At 33.7% G+C, this 16,435-nt stretch overlaps 1 protein-coding gene across 1 annotated transcript in view; it reads left to right on the top strand.

Moving 5' to 3' along the window:
- Positions 1–16,435, top strand: part of Ranbp21 (exportin-5-like protein Ranbp21) — a 425,699-nt gene that overhangs the window by 257,062 nt on the left and 152,202 nt on the right. Inside the window, exon 20 of the mRNA XM_090399635.1 lies at positions 4,456–4,548. Within this exon, the coding sequence (XP_090255761.1) occupies positions 4,456–4,548 (93 nt within the window). The remainder of the gene's footprint in view (positions 1–4,455; positions 4,549–16,435) is intronic.

The raw sequence follows: 16,435 nt of genomic DNA, 5'->3' as shown, positions 1-16,435 counted from the left end.
GTGTGGCCGCTATCTTGTTGGTAGCTTTGAGGATCCATAAGTGAGAGCTAGGCGTTTGGTGGGAATCAATCCTCCTGAACCATCCAAGATAGAGTGGTGCTATTCTTCTCCAACACCCCATACACCTCTTAATGTATATATAAATAAAATTATAACAATTGGGAAACAGCGTACCCCATTTGGTATACAAATAAAGATGGATACACTATTATTTGCTGATGATCAAATTGTATTAGCTACAGCAGAGGATAATTTAAAAGTTCTGTAAAATCATTAAATGAAATTTCAGAACAATATAATATGAGAATATCTAAATAAAGACAAACAGTAATAGCTTTCGAAGGAGAACACCCAATAATAAGTAAAGTACTGGTAGATAATAAAATATTAGAACAAGTAAATGCTTTCAAATACTTGGCATGTGACTTATTATATGAAGATGAAAAAGATGTAGACATTGAAATATCAAATTTTGTTAAAGTAAACAGCATAATATATTTCAGCCATCTTTGATTTAAAAAAAAAAAAAAAACAGAATCAGACTATATAATATCCTGTCTAAACCAACTTTATTATATGGAAGAGAACATGGGCCATAAAAAAGAAGAATGAAAAATGGATTCAAACAGCAGAAATGAAATTTCTCAGAAAAACAGTTGGACATAACATGAAGTGGAAGTGGAATCATAAAACAAATGAAATTTTATAATCCCTGAATATAAAACCAATTAACTACTATATAAGTAAATATAAACAAAAATGGATAGAATTTCCAAATTGAAAGGACAATTTAAAGTTTTATGGGATTGACAACAAAATTTTTTTTTTACTACATGCCATGAAGTGAGAGAATATGGGATTACTACTAGAAATTTGTAGGAGTATAGTACTACTGTTGGGACTAAGTTTATTTTGCTTGGAAGATGGTGATTTGGGTAGGATGGATCACTAGAGGCGGTGAAGAGGACTTCAACACTGAATGAGTTCAAGGCAGTTTATGAAAGTTTTGTGTGAACAGTGGTTAGCGTGGGCCTCTCATGATGAGCCTCAAACTCCATCAAGATGCCTGAGAAAATCATATTGGGTGGTGGATCTTGTCTGCATTCCTGCAATTCGATAATTTCTCTTTCAGTACACCTGGAAACTTGAATTCATCAAGCCAAAAACAACTTTACCTGTTGCATTGTGAATGTTACCATTTTGACATTCAAATGCATAATGATAGCTGAAATCACTTATTCTGTAAGCTGCTAAAAGATGATGAATTTCTGCTGTGAATGATATTCCTGTGATTCTGTCATTGTTTACAAAATATGTCACATTGTAGCAATATTGTCAGATGCTCTATGGTCAGTACATAAAATTTTCCTGTAAAATTTAATTTTGTGATACTTTGGTTATGAAGGTGTATGATGATAATCATATACTAGAAACATGCTCACAAAAAAAGAAGAAAAAATATATATCTATTAAATATAATCTGTAATTTCATTTCATGCCTTGCAGATAAACCATTATACAGTCATACCCTGAAGTTACGCGGTAGGTGGGACCAACAAAAGGTGTGCAAGTCGAATTCGCATAACTTGGGTATAATTTTGCATGTAATTTATATATTTGTATGTATATACAAACATACAAAATATTAGTTAATTGGGACGACCAAAGATTTACCAAAACACCTATATTTTTCAAGAAATATAATCATGATTGTAGTTTTTCGTACATAAAAAAAAAAGTTATTTCGATGTCGATGGTTTCATAAAATCTATGTCGATGGTTTCAGAAAAAGACATTATGCTGTCAGCATGTCTTTTTCTTGTCACGCAAAATTTCTTCATAGCAAGCTAATGATTTTTTTATTCCTTACCTTGTGGCTACAATTCATTCCTTGTTAGAATCTATGTCCTCCAAAATCTGTAATCCTTTCTTTTATGATTGTTCTTACTGTGAATTCCTTTAGATCGAACTTCTTTACTAGCTCACAAATTTTCATTCTGCCTTCAAAATCCTTAATAATGTTGAGCTTTGTTTCCAAAGTCAATGTTTTTCTTTTCTTGCTTGCTGTAGTTGAATCGGACTTGCTTCCTTTGGACGACATTATTATTTTTTATGTGATAAAATTTTTATCAAGAACATAACATTAAACAATCGCAAGATTTGTAGACTATAAAAATTGTGTATGAATGGAGACCACGCGAAACACGTCAGTGCTTGTTCACAGCATGTGTGACACTGGCTAATGTGGCCAGCGTTGGAAAGATATGACTAGTGGTGAGGCGGGACAGGAATACATCCATATAAGAAACTGCGTAAGTCAGGTTATGACTGTATATATATTTTAAAAGTCTACGTGACATGTACGAAATCAACTGTTAGCACTAAAGAAGATTTAAGGAAGGAACTATGTATCAGCCAAATACTACTTTGCTTGAAACATCTTGAAGATGTGCATTGTCCATTTGCTTAGAACCCAGACTTTACTAATTTATAATTTTATGTTTCAATCAGAACCTGGAGTATCACAAAATTTAATTTTAGAACAAGATATTCAGAAACATAATTAGGACTTTTAGCTCCCAATTAAATTATTACTTTTCCTATCTCTCTCTCTCTCTCTCTCACACCTTGACTCCATCCTTGTTTCCAACATTTTATGCAGTCCAGGTACAATAACAATCAGTGTTCTAGAATAAAACTGTTAGAAACATAACTAGGACTTTAACATTGAACAAATCGGTGAGCAGAACATTTTGTGACTAATTTATATATCTATATATACTGCTGACTCTCATGCAAACCTATTGAAATTAAAAGAATATTTTGTTATACTCAATAGTTTGCTAGAGTTATTTTCAGCATTATAATTATGTAGCTTTGGTCAGTATTCTTCAGTAGTTTTTTATAATGGTGTTTGCCATAGTGAGTTCGCTGTATATTATTTATATTATAAATAAAAGTAATTTTCACCTACCTCTTATGTATTAGGTAATACATAAGAGGTAGGTGAAAATACAATAGCCCATCATGGCTAGAACATTCACATGGGGTGAAACACCTGAGAGTCAAGGTAAAAAAGTCCTGCTGCCTCTGTATGAGATAGCTAACTTACCTTCAACTAAAAATCCTTTATAAAGGTTCTTCCAGTCTTAGACAGGATTGGAACTCTGATTTTATCCAACCAAAGGGCAACATTATTCTTTCTTGACTAAGCATTCGGAGACTCTTAAAAGAAATCAAGATTCTAGGACATATAATCCAGAAACATAAGTACAACTTTAGTCTGTGATATTACTTGATATACAACTTGATATTAACTATAAGTGCTTTGTTTGTTGAAAGTATAAGTGTCTTTGTTTTATTGTCACTTGCTTTCTTTATATTTATTTTGACTTATGTACCTTTATAACTGTATGTAGATTGCCATATGCTAAATAAATAGTCTATGATAAATAAGAGATTCTCTGTAACCTTGAAAATATATTCTGTGTGTGTATCAGTCAGAAATGAAATTATAGATAAGTCAATAGGTATAATAGTTTTTTATCATTTTAAAAGTTTCACTCATTTATGAAATAAATATGGGGACATCAAAAGTTTCATCTTACTTTCATGCTTAGTTTAGAACTGAAGAAATGCTGTTCTCATCTTAAAACAATTAAAATTTGATGGACAAAATAATAGAAAAACCTTTTGAGAGAGACATATACAATCTGTAATAAAAATGTTATATTGACTCAAATAACAACTAGCATGTGTGTGTTGTGTGTGATATTTAATGTTCTGACATTGTCCAAATCATTTGTATAAAGATGGGCCAGGTGCCCTTTTCTACTTTGTTATATGTAGCTGTGGAAGTTTGTCCATATCACTGAAGTTGTGTTCCAGCATCAGCATTGGTCATTTTCACTAACTGATAAGGAATGCAATTGAATTCATTCTTTTATGTGCTTCTGTGAACCAGCAGCTTTAAATTTTTCTGGCATAGTAGAATTGGTCCATGCATTACATTAGAAGTTTTAAATGCATTATTCAAGGTTAAGTTAACATGAATAGACAAAAATCAAATTGCAGGTGCACAGGTGGTCTTGGCTGTTTTACTCTGTCAGTTTTTGACCTTGATCTAACAAGTATAGAACAGGCATTCTTGTGGTAGGCTTTTACATTGATTGTTACTCATAATAGTAATTAGAGGAATGAGATTACGACACAGCTGATATAATAACTAAAATAATTGGACTTTGGAAAAATATAGGAAACAGTAATTAAATAATTTTAGTTTATTATATCATCTGTGCTGTCATCTCATTCCTAAAATTACCAATATGAGAACTACCATTATTGAAAGAATGTGAATGGAATAGAAACAACTATCTATGCAAAGAAAGGATGTATTATTTATTAGCAATTCATATATATGAAAAATATCATGTGTTTTTTTCTCTCCCTACCTAGCAATGAATTTCATGACTATAATCGGCAGCAGTTGTTTATCCAGGAAATTCTGACACCTATATCATCTGTTTGGCTAAGTCAGGAATTGCAGCAGTAAGTATATACATAACAGATGGTTGGATTTTTTGTTTGTTTTACTAGTTTTCAAAAAGTTTTAAGACTGTATTTAATTGATTCTAGTCTCTTTGTATCTCTTTTTTTCTTGGTTTTCAACCAAAAGAAAACACGATAAATAGTTTTTAATAATTAATTTAAAAGCATATGGAGAAAACAATGATAGCTGATTATATATGTAATACATAATATATGGTCCGCACGGTTAGCCGTGTGGCTGTGTGCTTCGCAACCATATGCCTATGAAAGGAATGTCCTGGGTTTGATTCTCGTCGTTGAAGTGAGGAGCTTAGGATCTCTCTCTCTGGGATAGCCAAGCTAGCTGATCTTGAGTATGGACTGCAGGATTTTTCTCCCCAGTTTATCTGGGGATTTTCCTCCCACAAGCAGACAAACCAGTCCAGTGAACACACACATCTATAGACATAGGACACACACTGGGAGGCATAGGGCTAGCCACCTTATCCTTGGGATGGGTACAGCTTGAAAGGGCTTAGGAAAAATCTGCAACAGGCCAATAGCCTAATACAAAAAAGGAAGAAGAAGAAAACTACATAATATATGAGGGTGAGTCAAAACATATCCATTTTTGTTTATTCAAGTTATTATAATTTTACAAAATATACAAATGCATCATTTCTCAGCTTATTCTCTCTTGTTTTTGAATAGTGGGTCCAGCACTGCACAAACATTTCTTTGCCTGTAGAACATTGTTTTTTCCCCATCAGTGGTGGTAAGCCACGTGTGCACTTCATTTTTTAATAGTGGCAAAATGACATCGTCGTAGTCCTTTATGAGTGGCCTGAAGTGATATTTTGATGGAACAAAATATGGCCTGTGTAAAGGATCCTGTAGTATCTAAAACCATATCTAGTGTTATCACAGTTTGCTTACATTTTAAGTATGTAGGCTGATGATGCTGTACATCTTCAGCATACGGTAATTGTAGTACATTGTGTTTTGTTGTTGAATATACCCCTTGGAACATCTATATTGACATGACTAATTGAACAAAATAACTGATTAGTTCAGATTCCTCACCTAAATAACAATGAGGCTTTGTATCTATCAGCAAGATGGTCAAAAAAAATTAAATAAAACATTGTGGATACTTTTTCTGACTTACTCTCACATAAAAGTTATAAGAAAATCCTTAAAAAGTCAATGGAAATTATTCTCAAGGCATTCTGTGAGAAAAATTACCATTTTATTCTAAAATACAGCACCTCCTTGATAGAGTAGTTTACCAATACATCACTTCAATTGAAAATGCAACTTTCTCATATCTCATCTTTGATGAGAGGAATTTTCTAAAACCTTTTTTCAAGCAATGCTAAATTAGCCATTCTTTGATGTGATGCTAGTTTTTCTCCTAATAACATAATTTCTTGCACGCACTCAGAAAAGCTTTCTAACTCAGACAGTGTTCTTGGTTCAACAAATTGTATTTCCTTTCAATCCTTACTAAAAGAAGGAAACATGAATTATAGCTTCAATTCCACTTTAAAACAATTTCTGTAATTTTTTCCAAACATCTCCGGGCAAAATTTTTTTACCAATTCCATATTCTTAGATAATGAGTTTTTTTTTTTTTTGTGTATGTGTGTGTGTGTGTGTACAAACTTTACAGTTGATAAATGTCCAGTAGGAGAAGTCTGTTCTTCTAAGTTCGTGTATACATCAGTTGTTAAATATGGGAATGGGAATATTGGTTGTAAAATAGTACTTGTTTATATTCTAAATTTTTTGAGAAAATCATGATGCTCCTAAAATGTTACAAGTAAGGAAGAAAAAGCTAAGTTATTTGCAACGACTAGACTAAAAAGTTAATTTTAATAGGATTTTAATTGAAGGATATTAATTAACATACGTAAGTAAAGTTCTCGAAGATAAAGTTGGTGAAAATTTCATAAAAAGATTTGATTAGAGCTGAGACAGTATGCAATTAAAAGTGATGAGCACAAGATAGTGACAATTATCAGTGGTATACCAAAATATGCCAGAAACTTGCAAACATTGGAAATTATCTGCATTTCACCTCATGTCATCCTTACTCGGTCAAAAAATCTTTCATATTAATACAATTCAGTAATGTCTACAAATACTGCTTTACACCAAGAAATTACTTGTTTGAAGTAATTTCTTGGTTTAAAAAAAGTCTTGTCTTATGCTATTCACTCAGCCCAAAATCATGTTTTCTTCTCAAAGCCACATATTAATACCACATATAGCTTTAAAATTCCTGTATATCCAAAACATCTATAAAGCCATAAAATAACTATTCAAATAAAAATTGTCTTTCTTCTAACAACAATCTAAAAAATTTACTTAAACATAGAACCATAATAACTCAGGCTGACATGCTACATTGTGTGTGTGTATTGTTGATTTAGTGCTTCTGAAAGATAAGTACTTTTTCATATTTTAGTTAATAATATTAAGTTAATTTATTGTAGTTTTGGTTTTAGAGGGTGTGTGATTGACTGAGCTATTTAGTTTATAAGTAAAAATTGTTTTTTTTTTTTTTTTTTGTTTTAATATGATTTGTCAGTATGGCATCAATACGCATTGTAGAACAATGGCGGCAAAGACCATGTTGTTGGGTAATTTGATTTTGCAGGATTTTGTGCAGTGTAGTGTGTGTGAAATGTATTTGTTGAGAAAATTAAAGGATACGTGGAAGCAAATTGAAACTGGAGAGAGAGAGAGAGAGAGAGAGTGTGTGTGTGTGTGTGTGTGTGTGTGTGTGTGTGTGTGTGTGTGTGTGTGTGTGTGTGTGTGTGTGTGTGTGTGTGTGTGTTAAATGTTTCAAAAGTGAGTGCCTATTAGGTGATGAGAATGCAGCAAAAGTTAGTAGAGAAGACAGTACCGATGGTACGATGGAAAATGCTTTTATTAATGTTAAACATGTGGCTGAGAAAGACGAGAGCAAAATGGACATTAATAAAGAAATAACATGCTTGAATGTTATCCTTCACAGGACAAAGTACGAAATTGAAAAAGAAGCAGCAAGAGCTTAGTAAGGCCGAGAAGAGAAAGAAGCAGGTAGTCCAAAGTAGTAATGAAAACTGAGCTAACAAAAAAGAAAAAACAAGTTAAGGAGAAAATTATATACAGAGACTCAATGATCAGTGTAGTGCTTAATGAAAGTGTGACAAAATCATCCTTTCTTTTAGTGTTGCACGGTGATCAGCATTCAGAAATTACAGACTTTACAACCGTGTTATAAACAACTATTTTAATTTCCCAATGTTTTGACCTTCATATTAAGGTCGTCATCTGGAGTACAGTGGTATCTCGCTAATCCGAACCTCTTTAGTCCGAACCCTCCAGTAATCCGAACTGTGGTTTGAAAGAAAAAAAGTTTTATTTATTACGTATTTATTATTTTGCATACTATTATTTTTATTTAATAATTATTATTTTAACTATTATTATTTATTTTATTATTATTACAATACAGTATAACTACAGTGATACACAAAAAGTGGAAATTCAAAACATGCATAATTTGGTTAAAAATATAAATCCAAATGTTGAAATTTCACAAACAGATATTACAAAATGGATTACAGGTAGAACCGAAAGTGAATTTGAAATCAAATCAAATGCTGAAATTATAAATATGGTGCTACAGAATGAATTAGAAGATAATGATGCCTATAAGGAAAAAAAAGTAAAACACGAAGAGGCTGTTGACAGTTTTAACATGCGTATAGGATGGGCTAAGCAGAATGATGTGCCATTCCACAAAATTTTGTTGCTAATGCAGCTCTGAGAAGCATTTGAAAAAAGTTTAGCTTCCAAGAAGCAAAAGAAAATCAGTGACTTTTTCACAAAGAAATTAAAAAAATTTTTTTTGTATTATTTTGTGAAACTTTTTTTGTGTTGTGTACAAGAAAGTGATATTTTTTACGCAAATTAAGTTACATACTGAACTATGCAATTTTATTAAATCAGAATCCTCAACAATACATACAAACTAAATTTTTTCTAAAATAAACTTGTGTACTGTATTATTTTTTAAGTTTTACATTACGGTACAGTAGTTTTTTTTTTCTATCAATTACTTCATTTATTTACAGAATTAAACTGATGTACCATTAGAATCTGATTATTTTTGTCTTAAATGCTAGTTATTGTAGTCTCTTGGGGAAAAATTCTCTAATCCGAACGAGCACGGTTTTTATTAGTTCAGATTAGCGAGATGCCAGCCACTGTATATACAAATATACAGGAACAAGCTGAGTTACATTTCACACATTAAGCTAAAGAAACAATAATTTGATCACCGGTTATTCTACTGGCATGACCTCTAGTGAAAAAAAAAATAAAAAAATATACAGATAAAATTGCAAATTAATTAATTATTTAGAAACTACATCAAAGCTAAATTCTATTTAAGATAACATGAGAGAAATATTCTTTCTTATAGATAGTTTTCTTAAAGCAACATTGATGTCCTATTTTTAACATTACAATTGTTATATTAGATTTAGGATTCTGGATTATCTAGTCATGTTTATAGTTAACTGTTAGGGAGAATGTTTCTGTGGGTAGAATATGTGCCTTCCATATGCTTTGGATTTTTAGACCATCATTATTGTTTAGATTGGAGTGGTTGATAAGAATCTCACAGACTTCCTTAAATTTGCATTCATACCATGTTTCGGTGTGATGTAAACAACTGGTGCTTTTCCAGTCAATCTATGTAGTGTTCAGGGTGGCAGCTTCACCATAGTTATTATATTTAATGTGTCATTTATGTTCCTTTTGTCTGATAGGAATTGTGCTTCCTGTTTCCCCTATATATGGTAGATTACAAGTGCAATAAATACGGTATACTCCAGGGTGGGCCAGCAGAGGGAGTGGGTCTTTGGATGAGTTGAGTAAGCTTTTTAATTTTGTAGGAGGTTTAAAGGTGGCTTTGAGGTTGTATTTCTGTAGTATTCGGTTTATTTTATCTGATGTCCTTTTAATATAGAGAACGGTTATAGTTTTATTGTAGTCTGGTTTATTTTTGTTTTTTATTGAGATCTTGTAGAGAATTTTGTTAATAGTGTTTTGGCTGTAACCATTTTTTTAGAAAAGTACTGCTGATAACTTTAAATTCGTATTTCAGCTCTTGTTCATTGGAGCAGATCTTCAAAGCCCTGTTTTTTAGAGTATTAATGACACCTAGTTTTGTGTTGGGTGGTGGTAGGAGTTTATGTGTATATATTGGCCAGTATGTGTCAGTTTCTGGTAAACAGTGAAGGAAAGACTGCCAGAAGGAAGACGTGTGACAAGTGTATCTAGAAACGGAAGTGTGTTCTGTCAGTTGTGAACTGTATATGTTTGTGTTGTTTGTTTAGGTGGCTAAGGAAAGTGTCTAGCGGCCATGGGGCCAGATCACGAAAACATCGTCAACGTATCTAAGCCAGACTTTGGGTTTTAAAGGAGAGGAACCTAGAGTATGTTGCTCAAAATGTTCCATATAGAAGTTAAGTTAGCAATGGGATGGGGGGGGGGGGGATAATGGCGAGCCCATGGCTGTGTCTTCTTTTTGTAGGTAGAAAGCGTTTTGCCATACAAAATAACCAGAACGAATACATGCGCAAAGAGCCCCGTGATATCTGGAGGGAATTTGTTCTGTAAAAGAAGGATTGTGTAATTGATTGAGACATTCGTAAAGAGGGCAGAGACGTCAAAACTGACTAAAAAATCGTCTTTTTCTAATGTAATGTCTTTGATTATGTTTATGAAGTGTTATGTGTTTCTGATATAGGATGGGGAATAAACTACCAACTCCTTGAGTGTTGCTGCTAATTTCTTGGCTAGGTGATAATTCGGACTGTCTATACCTTCAACTATTGTTTTGTTTGTGTATCTTTGGTAGACCGTAAATTCTCAGGGAACGAGTGTAGTGCGGAAGTAATTTTTTGACTGTATCTTCGGGCCATGTAGTGATGCATGGTATCTTCAGGCATATGAAAGGCACATATTCTACCCATGGAAACTTTCTCCCTAAGGGTTAACTATAAACAGGACTGGGGATAATCCAGAATCCTAAATCTAATATAACAATTGTAATATTAAAAATAGGACATCATTGTGGCTGTAAGAAAACTATCTATAAGAAAGAATATTTCTCTCATTTTATCTTAAATAAAATTTAGCTTTGATGTAGTTTCTAAATAATTAATGAATTTGTAATTTTATCTGTATTTTTTTTTTTTTTTCACTATAGGTCATGCCAGTAGAATAACCGGGGATCAAATCATTGTTTCTTTAGCTTACTGTGTGAAATTTAACTCATTTTGTCCTTGTATATTTGTATATACTCCAGATGATGACCTTCATATGAAGGTCGAAACATCAGGAAATTAAAATAGTTATTTATAACACTGTTGTAAAGTCAATAATTTCTAAAATAAGTTTGACAAAATCATGTTTCCCTGGTGCAAAAATTCACGATATTAGTCACACAATTTGCATGAAAAAAGGTAAGTCAAAGGAAATAATTGTCTTGGTTGACATAAATGATTTGAGAAGCGAGAAGTATTCTATGAGAGAAGATGTAAAGGAATTGTTAGAAGAGGTAAAACTGAAGAGCAAGAAGGTGTAGATTGTAAGTCTCCTACCACGCTATGATAGAGGCAAACTGAGGTGGAGGGGATTGCTAGGTAATAAGTCTATATGTAGGTTGTGCAGAAAGAATGATGTAGGATTTGTGGATCTTGAACTTTATTTGACAGAAAGAAGGATTTGTGCAATGCAAATGGACTGCATCTAAATGGTTTTGGTTGTTAATTGTCTAGAAAGAGCTTTGTTCACTGAGCATGCAGTTGGGTGCCTTCACACAAACCATTAGGCAAATGAGTGTGAGAATGACCAAGTGCTGAATCGAGTCTCTCAAGCAAAAATATTAAATAGGATAGTCAATTCAGGAAGTAAAGGTGCGTAAAGGTGCGCTGCAGTTTCTATATACTAATGCAAAAGTATCAGGAACAAGAGGGAAGAGTTTTTGGCATTGGTTAGTGCAACCCTGCCAAATGTTATAGGTATTAGTGAGACTTGGCTAATGGCAGTTTGTGTAGTTACAGGGATAGAATGTGAGGGGTTTGTATTTTCAGGGATGATAGAGAAAATAGGGTGGGGGTGGGATACTGCCGATGATATTTGATGAATTGCAACCAAAAAGAATTGGAGACAGGTGGGAAGGTGGCTGTTCGTTTGAACAGTCTGGTGTGAGATTAAGGCCAGTAAGACAAAATATACAGTTGATTGTTACTATAGGCCAGGGAGTTTCATGGATGATCTGGAAGACATGCATCGCCAATCACCATGGAGATACAGGCTGGAAGGAAGGAAGATCACATGGCAGGAAGGTAATGGAATTTATACACCTACTGAGAGATAATTACTTGAGGCAGCATGTGATGGAGGGGATTAGGGGTGGAAGAGTATTGTACCTGGTCATAGGATCAGAAGAGCTATCCATAACCAATCGGAGGCAATGTGACTACATTGCCTCTGATTGGTGGAGTGACCATGCCGTCTTGACTTGGGAGATTGTAAAACATGAGGAATATTCTGTCAAGAAGGGGTATATGTAGAACTACAAGATGATTATGACAAGCTTAGGAAGAAGCTTAAATCTTTGCCATAGCATAAAACATTGCAGGGTAAGGATGTTAGTAGTGCATGGTGAAATAGTTAAAGGTCATCTAAAGGAAGCGATATTAAATTGTATACCTGAGATAAGGATGGTTAATCAGGTAGGAGTTAGATGAATGAGTAATATCATTAAGCATGAGCTGCAGAAGAAGAAAATGCTGTGGAGTATGCCCTCCACAGAAAGGTGACCAGCATGGCAAGGAAGGCAAAATCAGATTATGAGAAGAATCTAGCCAAGCAAGCCAAAGGAAATCCCAAAGATTTCTTTCATTATGTGGCAAGTAAAAGAATGACTATGGAAGATTAACGAGTGATGATGGTCTGGAGGTGACAGAAGCAGATAAAATAGTTGTGTTACTGAGTGACCACAAGGGTATATCATCCCAGTGAGATTACTGGGATGATATACCAGTGAGATTACTGCTTTAACATATCTGACTGATACTAATGTGGGAACAGATGTGGATGAATTCCATGTTCTTAGGATAGTGCAGAATCTCCATGTAAATACAGCTGTGGGATTAGATGGGATATCAACTTGGGTTTTTTGAGAATGTACAAGGGAACTGGCAATGCCTCTGACTAGGCCCTTTAATTTAAATCTCAGCTCTGGTAGAGTTCCAATTGAGTTGAAAGTGGGCAAAATAATTCCCTTGAATAAGGAAGGGTCTAAGAACTGTACTAGCAAATTATAAACCAATCAGTATCTTAGGTAGGTGTGATGGTAAAAGTACTGGAAACATTGGTCAAAAAGAGAATTCAAGAATGTATAGATAAAAATATGATATTGTATGGCTTTGTGAAGGGTCAGTCATGCCTTTAGTAATTTACTAACTTTTTTGTAACTGCAGAGTTGGATAAAAGAAATGGTGTGATTCTGCAAAGGCATATGACAGAATACTGCATGGAACTCTGTCACATCAAATTAGAACAAATGGGGATGGATGGGATGGATATGACACTGGTTAAGTGGATAAGAGGGTGGCTGGTAGACAGATATCAAAAAGTGGTATATGGAGGGACAGAGTCGAGACAAAAACAGGTGACATTTGGCTGTCTAATTATTTTTACAAAATGAATGTGATCATTTCCTGTATGCATAAAATTGACAAAGCAGCTTAGTTATTTCTAATAATTAAAGTTAGAAGTAACCACTTAACTAAACCTGCTTGATATTTTGAATCTGCCCTGTTCCACTGCCAGCAATCACTATCAGTGAAATGATTCGTTGAGTTTCTGAGATGAATAAAATGGTGCAGTTCAAGTGAAGAAATTCACATTTTTAGATATTTGTAATAAAGTAAACAATAATCCACGTGTGAAAAAAAATATGTAAAAAATAGATTTATTGTCTCTAAAATTTCAGCTTTGTTACAAGGATGTCATCTGGGAGAACGAAAAAAAAAACGGAAACAGTAATACACATTCAACATTGTGACAAATATCACATAGCTTATGTTTATTTCTCAGGTCTCGGTCTCAGCTGTGTGTTGAGATTCAAGTAGATTTAAATTCACTATCTCTTTCTGGAAAGTTTTAAGTTGTGAAACATGATATCATTTGAACCTTGATTGAATATTGCATGGCTATATTCAAGTTCTGGGAAGTGCTAAAGATTTTATATTATTTTATTTATTTATTTTTTAATGATATATCTAACCATTGTAGTTAATTAACACAATTATGTTTGTTTTTCTTGAACTTTAGTAATGTGCTCTTTTGTTCATGATTAAGGCTTGAGTAGGAAACAAGTGCTTTGTCACATTTTTCAGTTCAGATGTTGTTTTACTGTTTTATTATTATTCTGATAATGTCCTTATAACAAGGATGAAATATTGGAGGCAATCAATGTTTTTTTTTTTGGTTCACACGTGTTGACTATCATTTACTTTTAAATGTCCTGTACATATTTCCTTAAAGCATATATTTGTACTGTGAACTACCATGTGGGATTTGAAAAGCAGAGTAACAGTTTAATGTCCAGTGATTCAACTTGTAAAAGTGAAGAAAATAATAAGTCCAAGTTTTTTTGCATGCATTATTGATTAACAATTAAAGTTAACGTTATTCCAGAGTTAAGGGAATAAAATTAAATTTATTCCCTTAAGTGTACTTACAGCATATAAATTTTTCATAGTCACTCTTCATAATGGATTGATTTTTCATTCTCTTACTAGAAATTACATATAATAGTTTTTGTTATAATGGTATTTCTTCTGACCATTGCAAACTGTTCTCATAACTATGCTTTAACTCATGATGTTCAAACTCAGCTGACAGATGTGTGTGTGTGTGTGTGTGTGTGCGTGTGCGTGCGTGGAAAGTTTTTTAACCTTGGGTATAATATATGTTAAAGATACCAAGCTATTTTAAACCTGGTTTTACTCCATTTCCCAAGTAAGCAAACAGACAAATCAGTCAAGTTGCACTATCTTGTGGGTCAGTTAGACTCACACTACGTGCAGGTGCAAACTTGACTTATTTGTCTGTTTGCTTACTTGGGAAATGGAGTAAAACCAGGTTTAAAATAGCTTGGTGTCTTTAACATATATTATACCCAAGGTAAAAAACTTTCTACATCTATCTCTCATCCTGAGATTTTTATTTAATAAGGTCAAAGCACCTTTTGGTAACGTGTTTTGGTAAAATACTTATAAGCTCTGTATTTCTTAACCTTGGTATTTCTAAGCCTGACTCCCACTGATGAGACCTCAATAAAGGTCGAAACCTGTCTGGGTAGTGGCCCCCTTGCCTTTAATGCATAGCATCATACATCTCCTCAAGGAGATGGGCTTTGCATTAAGGGTAAATATTAAGAATAGTGATCAGAGCTTATACCACCTTTACCACCAGTTGCCTAGGCTTGCACTACCTTGTGGGTCAGTTAGATTCACACTACGTGCAGGCGCAAACTCGACTTATTTGTCTGTTTGCTTACTTGGGAAATGGAGTAAAACCTGGTTTAAAATAGCTTGGTATCTTTAACATATATATACCATAATTTCCGGTGTGTAATACGCACTTTTTTATCTTAAAAATGGGGTGCGTCTTATATAATGAGGGTAAAGATTGTTTCCTCTTTTCAAAGTCATACGCACTCCCTTTTATGTTCCAAGATCATTGTAGGCGGTTAATGGTGCAATCAAATTGATGCGTGACCTTCACGTGACTTCTAGCGTGTCATTGGCTAAGAACGGGGAGTCCCTATTCAAGTTTCTTAATATCTTATCCGAATAATCAGTTACTGATGTTTGTCAGTATTGAGTTGACGTGTTGAGATATTTTGTGTTCAGTTTAATATTTCCCCATAGATTTTAGTGATGGAAAAAAACAGGCGACATTCATATACTTGAAGTTACAAATTGCAGGTTGTAAAATATGCAGAAGAACATGGGAATAGGGAATCCGAAAGACATTTTGGACCTCTGCCTACAGAAAAAATGATTAGAACTTGGCATGGTCAGAAGGAGATTTTGTACAATTTGCGTAATGAAAAGCGTGCAGAACATGGAAAAATTGCGAAGTGGCCAGAACTAGAGACCGAAGTTTTGAAATGGGTGCAAGAAAATCGGCAAAATGGCATTGCCGTTTCAACAAAAATGATTCGTACACATGCAGTCAAAGTAAACTGTGAGGTTTTTTCCAGAAAATTGTATCAAATTTCTTAGGTGCGTCTTATACACCGGAAAATACGGTGTATATATATATACAGGTATTCCTTGATATACGCGGCTTTGATTAATGCACAAAAAATTATTGTGACCATAAACTTGATATATGCGGTATCAAATTTGATTAGTGCAGCCCAAAAAGTTTGAAAATAAGCAAAGCGTTAGACTTGGTCAATGAAACTGATCAGATCACGTAGTATGAGTCATGCCCCAACGTTAGTAACTCAGTCTCAGTGCTTCAATTTATCAGGTTGGCGCATACAGGCATATGTGTGCATGTATTACAGTGTACGCTTATGGCCTATCCGCATAGCACGTAATTTTCAAATTATGTAAAGCATTACCCTTCATGACCATGGCCTCAAAAAAGAGTAATAAACGAAAACATTACTTTGGATACTAAAATTGACATTATTAAAAGGTTTGATAATGGAGAAAGCAAACCAAACATTGGAAGAGCTCTAGGCTTTGGTGAATCAACTATACGAGCCATTTATAGATCTAAATGTAGAGAGAAGCATGAACGTTAGTCACGG

Source organism: Typopeltis vanoorti, chromosome 10 (genome assembly GCF_054136105.1).
Source record: "Typopeltis vanoorti isolate ZY-2024b chromosome 10, IOZ_Tvanoo_1.0, whole genome shotgun sequence".
Taxonomy (NCBI): Eukaryota; Metazoa; Arthropoda; class Arachnida; order Uropygi; family Thelyphonidae; genus Typopeltis; species Typopeltis vanoorti.
Note: the sequence above shows the minus strand (reverse complement) of the source record. Positions and strands in the feature narration are given on the sequence as shown.